Below are 16,262 nucleotides of genomic sequence, written 5' to 3'. Positions count from 1 at the left end.
TTTTTTGAAGGCATGTATATATGTATAAGTATTATTTAGGACACTGCTAACGAGATGGAAACTGACTTGATATCTACTAAATATCACCTAAATATCAACAGATTAGTGAAAAGTAAATGTAAATGATCATAGATGTGATGTAAGTGTCCAAAAGTGTCCAAATACTTTGTGTGGCCACTGTATACTAATAAATACATGTGTGTGTTGAAAGCCTGTCATGCTGGAATACTTACTGCTGGCAGTGTGGTCATTAGTGCTGCGACCCACGGTCAGTGCACCGGAGGAAATATGTCAAACCACAACTGGGCACAGGGGACCGCACAATTCATTAGCTCAGCCCTAATTGCCATGGCATTTCAAAATGAAACATCGTCATCTGTAGCAAAATACAGAACGCGAGGAGAAGAAGCCACATGATTGAAACAGAATTGTCTTGTACAGCATGTGTGCAAATGACATTTGTTAGGGAGCCATTTAAGACACTATATTTAAAACTTGTCATGGGTGAACAGCCGCTGTAATGGGAATCATAATTTGACTCAAGCTCAGTGGCTTAATTTGGTGGGAAACGATTTGTCATTACGCCGCATAACATCAGGCGTCTGCGATAATCACAGAAATTCTCACATCATCATGTTTAAGGTCCATATTCTCACACAGCTGTGTTTGTAAGGCAATATAAAAGAGTCCCCCAGCAGAGTCAGTAGCTCATCCCATCTCACTCTGAGATCGGCAGGTTACGAGGTCCTAGTGCTTGCAGTGCTCGCATGAGAGTAACCAGGCAAGAAAACCCTGAGACCTCCGGGTGTGAAAATACTAATGGAGTGGTTTGAGCACATGTATATTTGGTGAAATGGCTTTGCGTGCCAAGCTCCCCTGCAGCAACAGTGAGACAGACAGAGCGAGGGAAAGGGACAGACACGCCTGGATGGCCAGAGCCCCGGGGAGATTGTGCAAGGTTCATGTGGGGCAACAGGAGGAGGCAGCCTGGCCTTGATGCAGTCCCTGTAGCTCCTGATTCCTGGAGAGAATCATGCATCCGTTGAAACTAAACTAGTTTCTATTGCCCGGTGATCCTAGATCCATGGTGCACTCTAGCTACTGTATGTGACAATTTTTAAAGATGAATAATTATAAAGAGTGATTTGATAACTGATCCTCTCGGGCTGCACAAAATACATTAATATAATGAAATAATATGTTAAATATCATTACAAAATAAAATAACTGTTTTTAACTGTTATTTATTCCTATTTTAACTATTTTAAAATGTCATTTATACCTGGATTAGCTACTCCAGTCTTCAGTGTCACATAATGCGTTCGACATCATTCTAATATGTTGATTTGGTGCTCAAGAAACATTTGTTATTATTATATAAAAAAAAAACATGATCCTTTTTTTAGTATTCTTTGATGAATATAAAGTTAAAAAAAAATTGAAATGCATCCTTGCTAAACAAAAGTATTAGTTGGCTGAAAAAAAAAAAATCTTACTGACCCCAAAACCTTTGAATGGTAGTTTACAAACTATCACATTAAGTTGAATCTACAAAGAAATAATGCTTTTCTCAGAATGAAATTCTGAGCCACTTTTTAAATTAGTGCCATTTCATGTGTGAAGTCAGTTTCTTCAAATTCAGTCCTAGCAGAAAAACATAAATATTAACAATGAACGTGTTACAAAAAGTTTGAAAGTCAGAGTGTCCAAGATTTTTGTCTTCATTTTAAACAAAAATTGTTTCTTGACACCTCATCTTGTGTATATGTTTTGATCGAAACGTCTGCTTAAGCCATATTTCTTTAAAATAAATGCCACTTGTTTTGATATTTTGTTATAATCCAAATACATATAAATGTTTAAATTGTGGCTTAACTATCTAAATAGTTTTTGGGGGAGGTTGTGCTTTTAGTCCATTTCAGATCAACAGGTCAGTGTGAATTGCGGTTTTCAAGCCATTTTACTTCTGACACCTGATGCATATTTGACATGTGGAAAAAATAGAGCAGGACTTTATTGAATGAATCATTCAGTTTAATTGGAAATAAAGCTTCACTCAAACACCAAATCCACCAATGAAAGTAAGCAGAAAAAACTTGATTTCATGTGACTTTAAAGTTGCAATGAAACAGAAGTAGTGACGCACATCCAAGCAATGGATAACAAGTATACATTTTGACAGATTGTCGAAAGGATAAAAATGTTGCATAGGCTTTTTCTTTTATCTATCGGCTGTTGATTGGATGGGTTTAAGAGGACTAAATGATTGACTAAACATGCACGGATTAATTAATCAAAACAGAACAATAATATGCATTTAGAAAACAGATGAGGTAAACTTTTATTTCATGCTGAACTCAAAGAGCAATATATTTGCTTCCTCAATCAAGTTGAGTGTGACAGTTTCCAGAAGCCTTCTTTTTCATCACAGAAAGATTTTCAATGCCCATCCTTTCACCTTTTCCTCTCTTTGCTCTGCCTCTCTCTAGCGACTGTCCTGTGGGATATCAGCAACTTTTGAATACTGCACAGCTCCAAAACAGACGTGAGTGTCTTAATAATAGTTGCAGCCTAGAAAGTCAAAGCTGTGTAGATAATGCCAGTCAGAAAGCCAGCAAGCATGAAGCCCCAGTTGCTCATTTCAATATAATGGATTCAGCCAAAATATCTTATATCCCCCTTTAGGATATGCTTGGAATGGAAGGGATTTTTTTTTCTCAGTAACAGAATTTAATCAAGTCAGGATGTTATTCAAATCTTTAATCATTACGGAAATAACATTTTTATAATGTTGTTTATCTGTTCCCCATCACAAGTGTGGTTTGGAGTTCACATAATAGGTCTATATGGTGCTTAAGTTTTTTGAAGCGTTGAATGTTCTCGTTTTAATTTGACTGCTGGTGCCAATTTATTTTGATACAGTTGGTTGATCAGCATTCCACCACTACATTTGCTTTGCGCTGCTATCTGGTTATGCAAGATAATGAAGGTCAAAGGAGAGGTGCGGTGCATGTTAAAGAGCTCCTGCTCCATTAAGGAGGTTCTGACCCCACTCACAAAGTCTGTGTGTATTGACCAAAGTCTGCAGTCTGTACTACAAAGCATACCAGACTAATTCAGCGGCTAACATCGCGTCAGAACAGACGTGACACTAGAGCATTCAAGGTGTAAAACATCCAAAAACTCGCTCTATTCTGAAAAAAAAAAAAGTACTTAATTTTTCTTTTGCAATTTTTTGAACACATATTTTTTAAGTGAAGTTTAAGTATTGAATTAAGTAAAATATACTTAACTAAGTTAGGTAAAATTCACAAAGGAAATAAGTAAATTTAACATGGCCAGATAGAGTTTGATTAGTAATTTCTACTTAATTATTTTAAGTTTACTCTACAATACTCAAGTACATTTCGCGGTTTATAAACTCAAACAATGGAGCACTGAAAAAAAACATGCTATTAGAGCACGTGGTTCACTTACAAACATGCAAGTAAGCAAGTAGCAGCTTGTTATCCTTTTTAAGAATGTTTACTCAATATAATTATTCCCCAAATGAACACAGAGACCTCATTACTTGGTACACAATACATAATGATGGTAACAATCAGCGGATAGTGTTTGAGTATGAATGGGTCATTTTGAGTAGAAAATAAACTCCAGATGCTACAAAACAGGAAGTTACTAAAACTAACAAAAGCAACCATAAAACAGTATAAATACACCGAGAAAAATTTAACCTTATTAATTATTCATGCCTCAGTGCATGATGGGAACAACGGGATCATAACTTTGATATTTACTTAAAGAATCCTTGTAAACAAACAATTACAAGTAAAATGTACTTATAAGTTCAAACTTTAATTTCTACAAACTTAAATTGAGTACTAATATAGAATTTACTTTTTAAAATTCCTGTCTGAACTAAATTATTTCATGTAGAAATTACATGTTTTTCTGTAGTATTTACTTCACCATAAAATCATTTTTATCAGTGTAGTGTTGCCTGACGTCATCACAAGACAGCCAATCAGAAAAGTTGTCTCTGAGCGCATTTTTAGTTTCGCAATGCACTGCAGCTGAAAAGCGTAAAATATCTTAACATACCTTGTATTTTCATGATGTTTCACTAGAAGGATTCTAAACTTTCAAGATCAGTCTTTCCTCATCCATGCTGATTACAGAGCCGCTGAAAAACAGAAGAATTGCGGCATCTCGCTGCCATGCGGTCACATGGTTGAATGGGTTTAAGTTCAGTTTCACTATTTGCAGCAATTTATAGTAAATATTAACGCATAATGTGCCTTAATGTGCCATAAGGAGTGTCTGTCCAATGAGTTTTCAGTGTGGGCGGGGCTACCCGGTGCAACGCAGCAGAAATAAAAACCAAGCAGCCGACAAAATGTATTTTTAGGACAAAACAATATTATTAAATAAATAAATAATGTTTTGTTTTTCATGATTTTCTTGTGGAACTTGTTGGATTTGTCACAAAGTATCAGTTTTTCCTCTGTACTTGTCCAATGAGCTTTGTTGTGGGCGGAGTTACCCGGCGGTAAATGACAGTTCATGCCGCAAGCAATGAATGAATTAATGAATTATAAATGAATGATGCATTGTGGGTTACTGTCATGTTTGTGGTTTTTGAAGCGTTAACTTTTGTGTTACTATCCACTTTCATTATATAGACAAATCCGAAGAAAGAAAGTCAAATACATCTGGAGTGGTATGAGTAAACGATTAGAGTATTAAAGTGTGGAGTATCCCTTTAACTATTTCTTAATGTTGTGGCCACCCAGAATTTGGTTAGAAATATAAATGGTGTGTTGATTAAACCTTTTAATGAATGATTAATATGCAGCACAAAGATTGTTAACACTGCTAGACTGACTGTTTGTTTGTATCATGATATCCATGACTCTCCTTGCTTTATTAGTGGCTCTATCCAGATTTGATAACTAAAAAACGAAAGAAGGCCTGAAGACATATCAAAATGATCCTAGTGATGTACAACTCATTTCCTGGGGCCCCATTTTCTTGTCCCATCTGTCTACTGCGAGCATACAGTACACATACAGTATCTACACTGCTACACTAAGAGCTTACAGAAATCAAGTAGTCAACATAAAAAGCCATTCAAAACTCAGTTTACTTCCATAATTAGACATATTTTCAAGTAAAACTTCATATTCAGTATAGGACAGGGCTTGATTTTATCAACTAGACTATGAAAAGTGGAGTTAAGAGTATATTTGAAACAACATGCACCAATGAATGGAGCATTAGGAATGTAAACATTGAAATATGCAAATAAATGAGAAAATGCAATTGCATGAAAATAAGCAATAGAGCTCATTACAAAGATATCTTGCGACTACACACTACACTAGCTCCATTTCACTAAGGGAGCGGTGGCTCGGGGTGTCAAAGATGTGGAAACACTTCAGCAGAATCACAGACCCAGCTGGGCTAGGCAGCATTTCTGTCGCTTTCTTTCTTCGCCCTCCTCTGCTACAGACTAGAACCTCATTTATCCCAAAAGCCCCAGAGACACAGGTCCCCGCACCAGAGAGGCCATCTGTCAAAACAAGTTAGACGTCACAGCTTGCCACAACTGTCGTAATAGTGGAGAAAAAGCTACTACGAGTGTGCTTATTCAGGGTAAAACCCTGAACTATGGCCTCAGTCGCAGACAGTGTGATGTAAAACTATTTGCATTGTAACCGATTACATTTGCATACAATATCGTTGCATTTTAACTTTTAACCCTCCTTGACTGATTCTGGTCCCAAGTTAAATTGATCAAAACATGAAAATAACACTTTACAATAAGGTTCCGTTTGTTAACAGTGTAGGTGGAAGGAAGGTTACTTTGGAAATGTAATAGGTTATAGATTAAAAGTTACTCTAGGCCTATTTAAAATGGAATAAGTATAACTATTTCAATTACTTTATTAAAGTAATGTAACTGATTACATTTAATTACTTTTCTAAATTTCGAACGAATGTTTTCAACTGTTAATCATTTTTAAAGCAGGCAGGGTTAACTTTACAGTAGTACTCAACAATGATTGCTGTAGGGCAGCAAAACAATAAATCGCAATTAATCGCATTCAAAATAAAAGTTTATGTTTACATACTATATGTGTGTGTGCGGTGTATATTTATTATTTATATATAAATACACGTATGTATTTTTAAAAAAATATTTGTATGTATATATTTATACCTGTATTTAATTTATATTATAAATAAATAAATATTTTATATAAATCTAAAATATTTTCCTTAATATATACACATGTATGTGTGTGTATACAGCAACCACAAAATAAGACCTTAGCACCTCTGTTTACATTGAGATCTCGGAGGCTAAATACAGATTTAAAATCATAAAATTAATGGTTATGATACCGTTTTTTAAATCAAATCCTTGCATAGCTACAGGAAACACTGGCATCTAACAATGCCTTGGGGGGGAAAAAAAACAGTTCACGAGTTCACACTAACATATACTGTGATTAAGCAATTAGTAGCATATTTGGCGTGCTGTCCAGAGGGAGGGCTCCGAGCTCGGGTTAAAGCCCGAACCCAGAGAACTCCCCCCCCCATCCCAAGACTGGGAGGAAATTAGAATAGTAGTACGGAGAGCTTCTGAATTGTAGGCAAGAAAAAGGGCCTGATACGGTTGGATTGGTGATGGGAGGTTAAATTCCGACGTGGTGACCTTTTTTTTTTTTTTTTTCCTAATCTTATTTACTTTGATGAAATCCAGACTGATTATCTGATCGTGCTCCTCCCGAACCTTGTTAATAAAACATCATTTAATTAAAAAAAATAAAAGCAAATAAACTTAAATAGGAAATAAAACAGTTATCAAATATGGCTATTTTGTGTAATAAACTCCTGAAACTTTTGTGTCTCATATTTTAAAGCAGTCAGTGCAATTTGGGAAAGAATTCAATCATTCAGATGTAGCCCCCTTTGTAATCGTTAACATTTTCTTCAATTTAATTAAACATTTTGTAATCGATTAGTTACATTTATTTTTTTAATCAAATCACATAATACCGTTACATGTAACTAGTTACTCCGCAGCGCTGTTTATTAACTACATTTGTTAACACACATTAACAATGAAAAACTAACATTAGACCTACCTAATTGGACCTTATTGTAAAGTGTTGCCAAAATGTGTCTCAAAAAAATCATATAAAGGCTTCTTTTTTTATAAATATGGACCTCTCTTTCACTGCTGTGCCCTCACACAGACAATTACCTCAGAACATGTGTCAGTCTGTCCTCTGCTCCTCATGGGGTTTCCTCTATCACCATATCCCATCATGCATTTCTTATGTCAGTGCTTTCTGCAGAGCCAATCAATATGCTGAAAAACAGAACAAAACAATCTACCCACTAACAGTTTTGATTGTAGCTATCAAGGTTTTGTGTGATACACTCAAGAACACTCAGAAGAGTCGTTGTCACACAAAGGCAACTGTTCCAGTTGTGTTTTCCATCAGTTATATCTTATACCTTGTCATGCAGCAAACTGCCCTCATTAGGGCGGGATAAGTGGCTGGTAGGATATCCTATATCCTGATAGGAAACTCAATATTTCACAGCGGAGCAGTTAAGTGTGCTTCTGAAGAACCCTACATTGGTGAACAACAGCTTAGTAGAGTATTATATATTGTATAGGTAAAGTGATATGGCATATTTAAGGGAACAAATAGTGTAAATTAAAAAAAAATTTAACTACTGCATGTGACCAGTCAGCATCGTAAAATTTTACAGTGCATGTAATTCTCATTGCTTAGAATAATGACCTCTTTAAAATATCATTGACTTTCTCATTATGTGTGCCTATAATTTCTGCTTAAAACGGCCCATGCTCTTCCATGATCATGCGCTTCAAAAATGAAATTCATAAATTCAGGAATATCTGGCTGCACAAATGTCCTCGGACTAAAAATAGCATCTGATCAGTGGTTTCCTTGACTACAACCCCACTGTAAATGGCTTTAAGACTTATACAGAGATGAGCAAAAATGTGTTTTAAGGGCTCTGATCTCAGAGACAACCTTGAAAAGACTGGATGGGAAAAGTAATAAAGAACATGTCTTTGAGATGTTGATCGAGTGACGTCAACATGACTGGTGATTTTACTGCTTTTTAACGATTATTGACCATTTTGCTCTCTTTTAAACACTAGAGTCAACATTTTATAAATTATATGTTTAATCATATTTATATATTTTTACATACACATTTAAAACATCATGCCATTATAACTTTGATTGTATGTCATTTGACACCTATCCTTCTGCAGACTTAGTTTCTCATTTAACTCTGGTTAAATAAACAGCTTAAAGGAACACTCCACTATTTTTGAAAATAGGCTAAACTTCCGTCAACATAACCAACGTGACCACCTGCTTGCACAGGGACTGTAAAATAACTCTTTGGTCATTTTTGAGCGAGATGCTAACGGTCTAATCAGATTCAATGATCTATGCTAAGCTACAGCTAAAGGTGCTACCGTCAGACCCGGAGATCAGCTGAATGGATTCGAAAACGGTACAACTCAACTGTTTAACTCTAGGGGAGTTGGAAAATGAGCCTATTTTCAAAAAAAGTGGAGTGTTCCTTTAAAGTACAATCAACTGAAAGGTTAACCCACAAACCATTTAAAATGCTGTTGTTTTAAAATTTGGGAGCTTAAATTTAAAATTGAATGAATGAAAAACTTATCTATATGCATTCACAGAGACCATAAGTGGTTTCATTATAGCTGTCAAAGTGTTTTTTTGTTTTGTTAAATCAAGTTACAGCTATAATGCTATTTGAGGGCGATTAAAATCAAAACACGATTAAAAGCAAGAATTTTCAATCACAAAACCTTAGAGAAAAAAGAAAACATACACCAGTGTGTGCATTGTGCAAAAGTGTGCAACTACATCACATTAAGAACAGGGAAGCACTGTGTTTACCAATCTGTCGACCTCACAGCTCATATCATAAAGTAGAGCTACAGTTAAAATAGTCAGTACAGGTTAAATGATCACGAAAAAATAAGTTTTCACTTCTTGCGAGGGACCTTGTCACCCAGAGGCACGTCATCCATGAGTTTCTGCAGATGTGAAAGGCAAAGAAAGAGTTTGATAGCTGTACAAAAAAAGATGTCATGCTTATTGACTGAACAAAGGACAGTATCAGCCCACCTTAAGCAGTCTGGCAAAGTATGCTCTCTCGTCTTCTCCGTCCCCCTGTCTGACGTCCACATGGTATCTCCTGCAGGCCACAGTCAGCTCATCGGGTGCATAAAGGGGGGCGGGGTCAATAGAATGCCCATTAATGAGGCTGACCAGGTACTCTCGATAATGCTTCCTGAAACACAGAGTAACACCATTTTATTTACTCCTAAAAAGTAATTTGGGTAATTTTGTCTTGAGTACACGGGGCTTTTATTTAAACTTTATTTTTCTCTTTTTACGTCAACCGATGTCTTTGGTCATTGCACTGCATTGCATTTTGGCATTTTTGTCAGTGTCTCTATAATCCCGCTTAAGACTAGAGCATACTGCGGTCACAATTTTAACGGTATTACAATTTTTGTTTACTCACAATGTGGCAATTTAAAAACTATACTGCATATTAGCGTTGACATATTCGAAGTATTTAAACATTTGTGAGAGTCTATATGTTATAGGGTGCTGCAGGAAGGAGTCTTAAAAACTAATTTCTGCACTGCTGGTTCCATCGTCCTGAAGTCAATGATTTTTTTAAATGAGTTTTTGGTTGAAAGCCTGAAATAACATCTGTGGTTAACAAAAGCTGAAGATTTTAACATTTCATTCTACAACATAAAATACACCAGTAATACCTCGCTCATGATTTTCTAGGCTTTTATGGGTCTTGAAAAAAGCGGTTGTTAATAAGTGGCCAGATGGGACTACAGAGGTTGTCGAAGACATTAAATGTCATCATGCCGACCAGGAAAACTCATACTCACTAGTCCGCTTTTACAGCCTCATTGAGAATATACTAGTGATCCTGCAAAACTATTCTAACTCTGTAGATCTTTTGATTCACAAATTTCAAATTTGATAAATTTGTAGATCTTAAAGACTGAAGAGTTGTCAGAAGCTTAGTGGTGGTGATGCTGAAATACATTTATAGCCTAGCTTGAGCTTTTTACTTCTAGCTATTGACAGAAAGAAAGACTGATTTAAAAATGATTCACATTGATAAAGTTGATGGTACTGCCAAAAAGGATGTAACCAAGTGCACAATTAAAAGTGTGGTCTTTTCTTCAACATGTTTGTGTACTGTTACTGAATTTCAGTTACTAAAAGAACCCTTTTTTTCTCTTAGGGTGAAGAACATTTTAATAATCTGAAGAACTTTTATCCACTATGAAGAACCTTTTATGGAATGGAAAGGTTCTATTGATGTTAAAGGGGTCATGAATTGAGAAAACAAAATTCCCTTAATCTTTTGATATATAAGAGGTCATTGTACTATAAAAACATCCTGTAAATTTCAGAACTCAAATCTTTATTGTTAGTCTAGAAACAGCTTATATTGAAGCCAATGTGCCAAAATGACAGTTTGTGGAATGTTCTACTCTATGATGTAATAGTGTGGATAAGCACCGCCTCCACAGAAGAAAATCAACACCTGCTTCTACATCACTGCCTGTTTAGCCCCACCCACCAATTCACACATGTAGTGTTTACGAGAGAGGTGAACGCACAGGTCTACACAGAAACCAAACGATAAAGATGAAGACAACAAGTTGCTGTGCAGTGCCAAGTTGTGGGAAAACAGTATTTGCATTGCTTTTTATGAGTAACTCTTTTCAAAACATGGTCACTATTGCTTTGTCTCTTCTTACAGATCATTTGATATACAGTGCCGTGAAAAGGTTTTTGCCCCCTTCCTGTTTTTCACGGCATTGTATATGGAGTTATTTATGCATTTTTTACCTAAATCACAGCAGCATCCATCTATGAGGAATGTACGCTGTCAAACATACACAACTATTAGCCGATCATAACAGTGGCTATTTACGTCCAAGTCTACAATCCACCACGCCTATTCAAACAGGGTGTTCAGTTGAGGGGGTTAAAAACAGGGCAGAAAATAGCGTATTACTTCTAAATTCTAATGTTTCTTGATGTAAAATCTTGATAACTTTATAAGTGGACCTCAGAGAACAGTACAAAATAAAAACAAAGGCAGTTCACGACCCCTTTAAAGGTTCTTCATGAAACCATAGATGCCAATAAAGAAGCTTTATTTTTAAGAGTGTACAGGGAGCAGTCAACATGGTAACAATGATGTCACTCACTCGCAGAGTCCCGCCTGGCCCGGCTGAGTCTGAGCCCCACATGGCGAATCGGTCTGAAGAGTCCCTTCATCTTTCTGCTCGATCACTCCGCACACACCTGACGCAAAAACACCACAGCAAGGATGCATTTGGGGGAAAGGTAGTTTTCCAGGAAGACATTTTTAGTAAAAGAAGTGGAACACAGTGTGAAATAAAGCTGTAAGGAGTAGGTGTATGTGTGTGTTTGACTACGATTTCATGGTACAAATATAGCCTCGGCCTGAGAAGCGGTAATTGGACGGACGTTTAATCGGAAAACAGTGCTTTGCTTTATGATGTCCAGCTTTTAGGCTTTCATTACAGTAAAAGCAATTTTGCTCCACTGGGCAGTTGAGATAAAGAGTGAAACTGGAAGCAAACTAGACTTTAAGACGGACAAATTAGATGAAGAGACAGACACAGACAAAAAGATTACAGAAGTACTGGGGTAGATAAGACAGACTGAAATAAGGCCACAGAGTTAAGGCCCACTCACACCAAGGACGATAACTAACGACAGCTATAAAGTTTTAATAATCATTTTAATTCTATGAGAATAGTGAAGTCCACACCACAGCTATAACGGTAACGGGAATCACCTTCAGAACATTTATTTTTCCAGCTGAGGAATGATAAAAACATTAACAGCTAATCAGAATCCACCCAAGCTCAAGCATTTAAAGCGAAAGACAACAACAACAGAACATTTTCATGCGCTGGTATGGACGCTAATATAGTTATCATTCTTTGTGTGAACAGGCCTTTAGAACAAACCAAAAGTATAAACCTCACAAATAAAGACGTACCAGTCTGTGCTCCTGGTGCAGTGTCAGTATTGTAGTTCACCCCCTTTTTCTGAGGAAACAAAATGACGTTCAAACAAGTATCCGAAATAAAACAGTGGAGATGAGAAGTGATATTTCACAACCAAACGTGGCACACGAGTGCTGTGCGTGTGAACGTGTAGGAGGAAATGTGTGTGCCTGTGTTAAATCGAGAGTGTGTGTACCTGCAGTAAGGCCTGAAGCCTGGCAGGCTCCCAGTCTCGGAGGTAGAAGAGGCAGTCTCTGGGGTGATGGGCATGCAGACCTGTCACAGTACACTGGTTCACTGCACACGTCTGCCAGAGAAGAAGTGAGCAAGAGTGTGAGGGAAAGAGGATGAATAAAAGGAGGGAAGAAACAGTGCTCCCGAGAAGGCTTCTACTTATAGCCCAGCCATAGCTGGCTTCAAACTGAATATCACAGTCACGTACAGCGCAGTATATCATGCACATAGAGCTACAAATAGGCACAAACAATCCTAAGACAACAAGACGAGACAGGAACTCACTGTGTGGAAGGGGTTGTTACATCCACTGCAGAACTGATACCTGCACTGAGAACAACTGAAGTGCATACAGCCGCCCCTGGCCAGAGCATACTGGAACCTGCAGTTAGGGCAAGCTACAAGACAGAAAACACTGCATGACAGAAAGAATGGGATGTGTGACCATTTTTTCACCCTGTACAGTGGATGTTTACATTGCGTTTGATAAAAACATGAAACATAATTTGCATAATCGCACAGACTGTGTTTGTCTATTGTCGTGACAATCAAATCACATAGAAAATTCAGGTAAATCTAAGAGATCAAGATACTTTTCCTGTAACCGTTAACAGACAAATACATACATTATATACTGCCATTCACTAATATTGGCACCCTTGGTAAATATGAGCAAAGGCGGCTGTGAAAATAAATCTGCATAGTTTAACTTTCTGATCATTCATTCAAAAAAACGTACAAAAATTCTAACCGTTCATTGAAGTAAACCAATTGAAATTGGGGAGAAAATCTCATGATGAAATAAATGTTTTTCTCCAAAGCATGTTGGCCACAATTATTGGCACCCCTAGAAATTCTTATAAGTAAAATATCTCTGAAGTATATTCCCATTCATATTTACATTTTTTAGCACACCAGGGTGACTAGGAGCATGAAATTGTCCAGCCACGACTTCCTGTTCCACAGGATTATACATATGAGGAACATAAAGGCCAAGTTCCCTAAATCCCAGTTTTGGAAATGCTCTGACCCAGTCGTCTAGCCATCACAATTTGGCCCTTGTCAAACGCTTGCCCATTTTACCTGCTTCTAACACATCAACTTTTAGGACAAAATGTTCACTTGCAGCCCAATATATCCCACCCACGAACAGGTGCCATGATGAAGATCAGTGTTAATAAGTGTTAAGATAATCAGTGTTATTCACTGATCTTTGTTATGTTCACATTTTGTTATGTTGCAGCCTTATGTTAAACTGCTTTAAATTACTTTTTATTCCACATTAATCTACACTCCATACACCATAATGACAAAGAAACCACAGAACTGTCACAACTTTGTACATTTATTTAAAAAAAAACAAAAAACTGAAATAAGTACATTGCATAAGTATTCAAACCCTTAACTCAGTACTTAGCTAAAGCACCTTTACAACCTCAAGTCTTTTGGGTATGAAGCATCAAGCTTTGCACATCAGCATTTGGCAATTATCTGCCATTCTTCACCTCACCTCTTCAATTTGCAGGTGTTTTTTCTATTTGCATGTGTTTTTTCATTTGTGCTTAGGGTCATTGTCCTGTTGGAAGGTAAACCTTCTGCCCAGTCTTGAGGTTCTGAATGCTCTGGACTGCGTTTTCTTTAAGGCTATCTCTATATTTTAGTGCATTGAGCTTTTCTTCTACTCTGACGAGCCCCTCAGTCCCTGCCGCTGAAAAACAGCCCCACAGCATGAGGCTGCTACCAGCACACTTTACTTGTGGGAATTGAGATTCATCAGACCAGAGAATCTTGTTTTTCACAGTCTGAGGGTCCTTTAGGTGCTTTTTTGCAAATTCCAAGTGTGTTTTTATGCAGCTTCACTGAGGAGAGGATTGAGTTTGGCCACACCACCATAAAGCCCAGATCGGTGGAGTTTTGCAGTGATGTTTGTCCTTTTGTAGGTTTTTCCTATCTCCACATATGATCTTGGAGCTCAAGTAGAGTGACCATCAGGTTCTTGGTCGCCACACTAACCAAAGCCCTTCTCCATCAATTGCCCAGTCTGGCCAGGAGGTCAGCTCTAGGAAGAGTTCTGGTTGTTCCAAACGTCTTCCATTATGGATAATGGAGGCTACATGCTTCTGTGAACATTCAATGCAGCAGAATTTTTTTCTGAACTCTTTCCCAGATGTGTGGTTTGAGAGTTAGTAGACATGTAGTTGCAAATTAATGAGAATTAGTTGACATTGTAGTTACAAAGTTACTTATAGTTAGTAGAATGTCTAAAGTGGACTATCGAAATAAAGTGTAACCAAATTGCTTTGTCATTATGGTGTATGGAGTGTAGATTGATGTGAAAAAAAAAAAAAAAAAGTAATTTAAAGCAGTTTAACATAAGGTTGCAACAACAAAACGTGAAAAAAAAATTAAGGGGTTTGAATACTTTCGCAAGGCACTGTATACATTTATAACAGTATCTGAAAAGCAGTGGTCAAATTCTTAAAACTCCTTATTCAAACTTAGAATGGGTGTGTACTGAACTTAATCTGAATATGGCTATAAGACCATATTTTAGACTCTTTTCTATTGCTGACCATTCATATCCTGATTTGTCACAATTAACACATGCTGCATACCCATCTGTGTTACAGACGAACGATAGATAGATAGATATTTGTATTTAATATTTCATCATACTGAATCAGTAAAATTATCTTCTGATGTATAGACAGAATGACAGATATACAGATAAAAAGAAAACCAGAAGGATGGATTCAGAACAAAAGAGAGGGAGAGAAAAAGTCTTAAGTGAAATGCTACATTAGAAACAACTACTGAGCAATCAGTAACTCTCTCTCACGAGGTGTGAACAAGTCAGAATAAAAATGCCTGCAAGTGAAAAATACCCAACATTAATATTTGATTTGGTTTTCCTTCACCACTGGACCAAACAAAACAAAAAAGTATGAGCAGGCAACATGTTTCTTAAGGGTAATTCTCAGAGGTGGGACCAAGTCATTGTTTTGCAAGTCACAAGTAAGTCTCGAGTCTTTGCATTCAATTCTCGAGTCAAGTCCCGAGTCAAGACAGGCAAGTCCAAGTCGAGTTGCAAGTCCTCAACTTTTAGCTTCAAGTCTTAAACAAGTCATTAGTGCTCTTTTTCCCAAATTAGTGTCTCAGTATTAATTACCATATCAAATTCATAGTAATTTATATCAGGAAGGCAGGTAGAATATGTTTGACATAGTTACATTTCATGTGAGATGGATGCCCTTAGTAAAACTACTCAAGTTCAATTTAGGGATTGTGCCAAAATAGGATAAGCAGTAAACTATTTTATTAGTAACAGAATAGCAAAGACAACATAATTTCATAGAAATAACAGCTGCAACATACTTTGCATGTGTGCATAAGAATAAATACTTCTAGGTGTTATATCGAAGCCAATGAGCCATTATTTGGAACCTCAATGAAACAGATTTAAAAATATGTGAGCGGAAACGCAGAAAGAACAGCTTTGAAAGAACTCGAAGAAATAACTGCAAACATACTTTGCAAGTGAGAGGAAACATGCAATATGGATGCAGACAAACTCATGAAGACGATCATTAGGCCTATTGCCGCTTGCTCACTTCAGACATTAGGCCTAATGTGCATTTTTCTTGTTCAAATTATAGCTGAATGGTTTGCAGTGATTAATTTAAAATCTAGATTAAATCAAGGTTTATCTAATAATTCTGTTGCACCAAACTTCAAACCTTTAAAAATAAGCAGGTTTACATTTTTAACCCATCGGATTTAAAGGGGTGGCTGATTGCGATTTCACTTTTTTAACGTTAGTTAGTGTGTAATGTTGCTGTTTGAGCAT

General features: G+C 36.8%; 1 protein-coding gene across 2 annotated transcripts in view; it reads right to left on the bottom strand.

Annotated features, from left to right (window-relative positions):
• Positions 1 to 8,589: 8,589 nt before the first annotated feature.
• The window catches only part of LOC107728933 (E3 ubiquitin-protein ligase RNF31-like), a 22,270-nt gene continuing 14,597 nt past the window's right edge, over positions 8,590 to 16,262 (bottom strand). For both annotated transcript variants that reach the window (XM_016539281.1, XM_016539275.1), the window contains exons 18-23: positions 12,701 to 12,813; positions 12,378 to 12,488; positions 12,175 to 12,223; positions 11,351 to 11,447; positions 9,219 to 9,384; positions 8,590 to 9,127 (exon numbers count right to left, since the gene is read on the bottom strand). In XM_016539281.1, the coding sequence (XP_016394767.1) occupies positions 9,077 to 9,127; positions 9,219 to 9,384; positions 11,351 to 11,447; positions 12,175 to 12,223; positions 12,378 to 12,488; positions 12,701 to 12,813 (587 nt within the window). In that variant the 3' untranslated portion in view covers positions 8,590 to 9,076. The remainder of the gene's footprint in view (positions 9,128 to 9,218; positions 9,385 to 11,350; positions 11,448 to 12,174; positions 12,224 to 12,377; positions 12,489 to 12,700; positions 12,814 to 16,262) is intronic.

This window comes from Sinocyclocheilus rhinocerous, unplaced genomic scaffold (genome assembly GCF_001515625.1).
Source record: "Sinocyclocheilus rhinocerous isolate Xijiao unplaced genomic scaffold, SAMN03320098_v1.1 scaffold1785, whole genome shotgun sequence".
NCBI classification, from domain to species: domain Eukaryota; kingdom Metazoa; phylum Chordata; class Actinopteri; order Cypriniformes; family Cyprinidae; genus Sinocyclocheilus; species Sinocyclocheilus rhinocerous.
The sequence above is the reverse complement of the archived record's forward strand: the minus strand, read 5'-3'. Positions and strand labels throughout refer to the sequence as shown.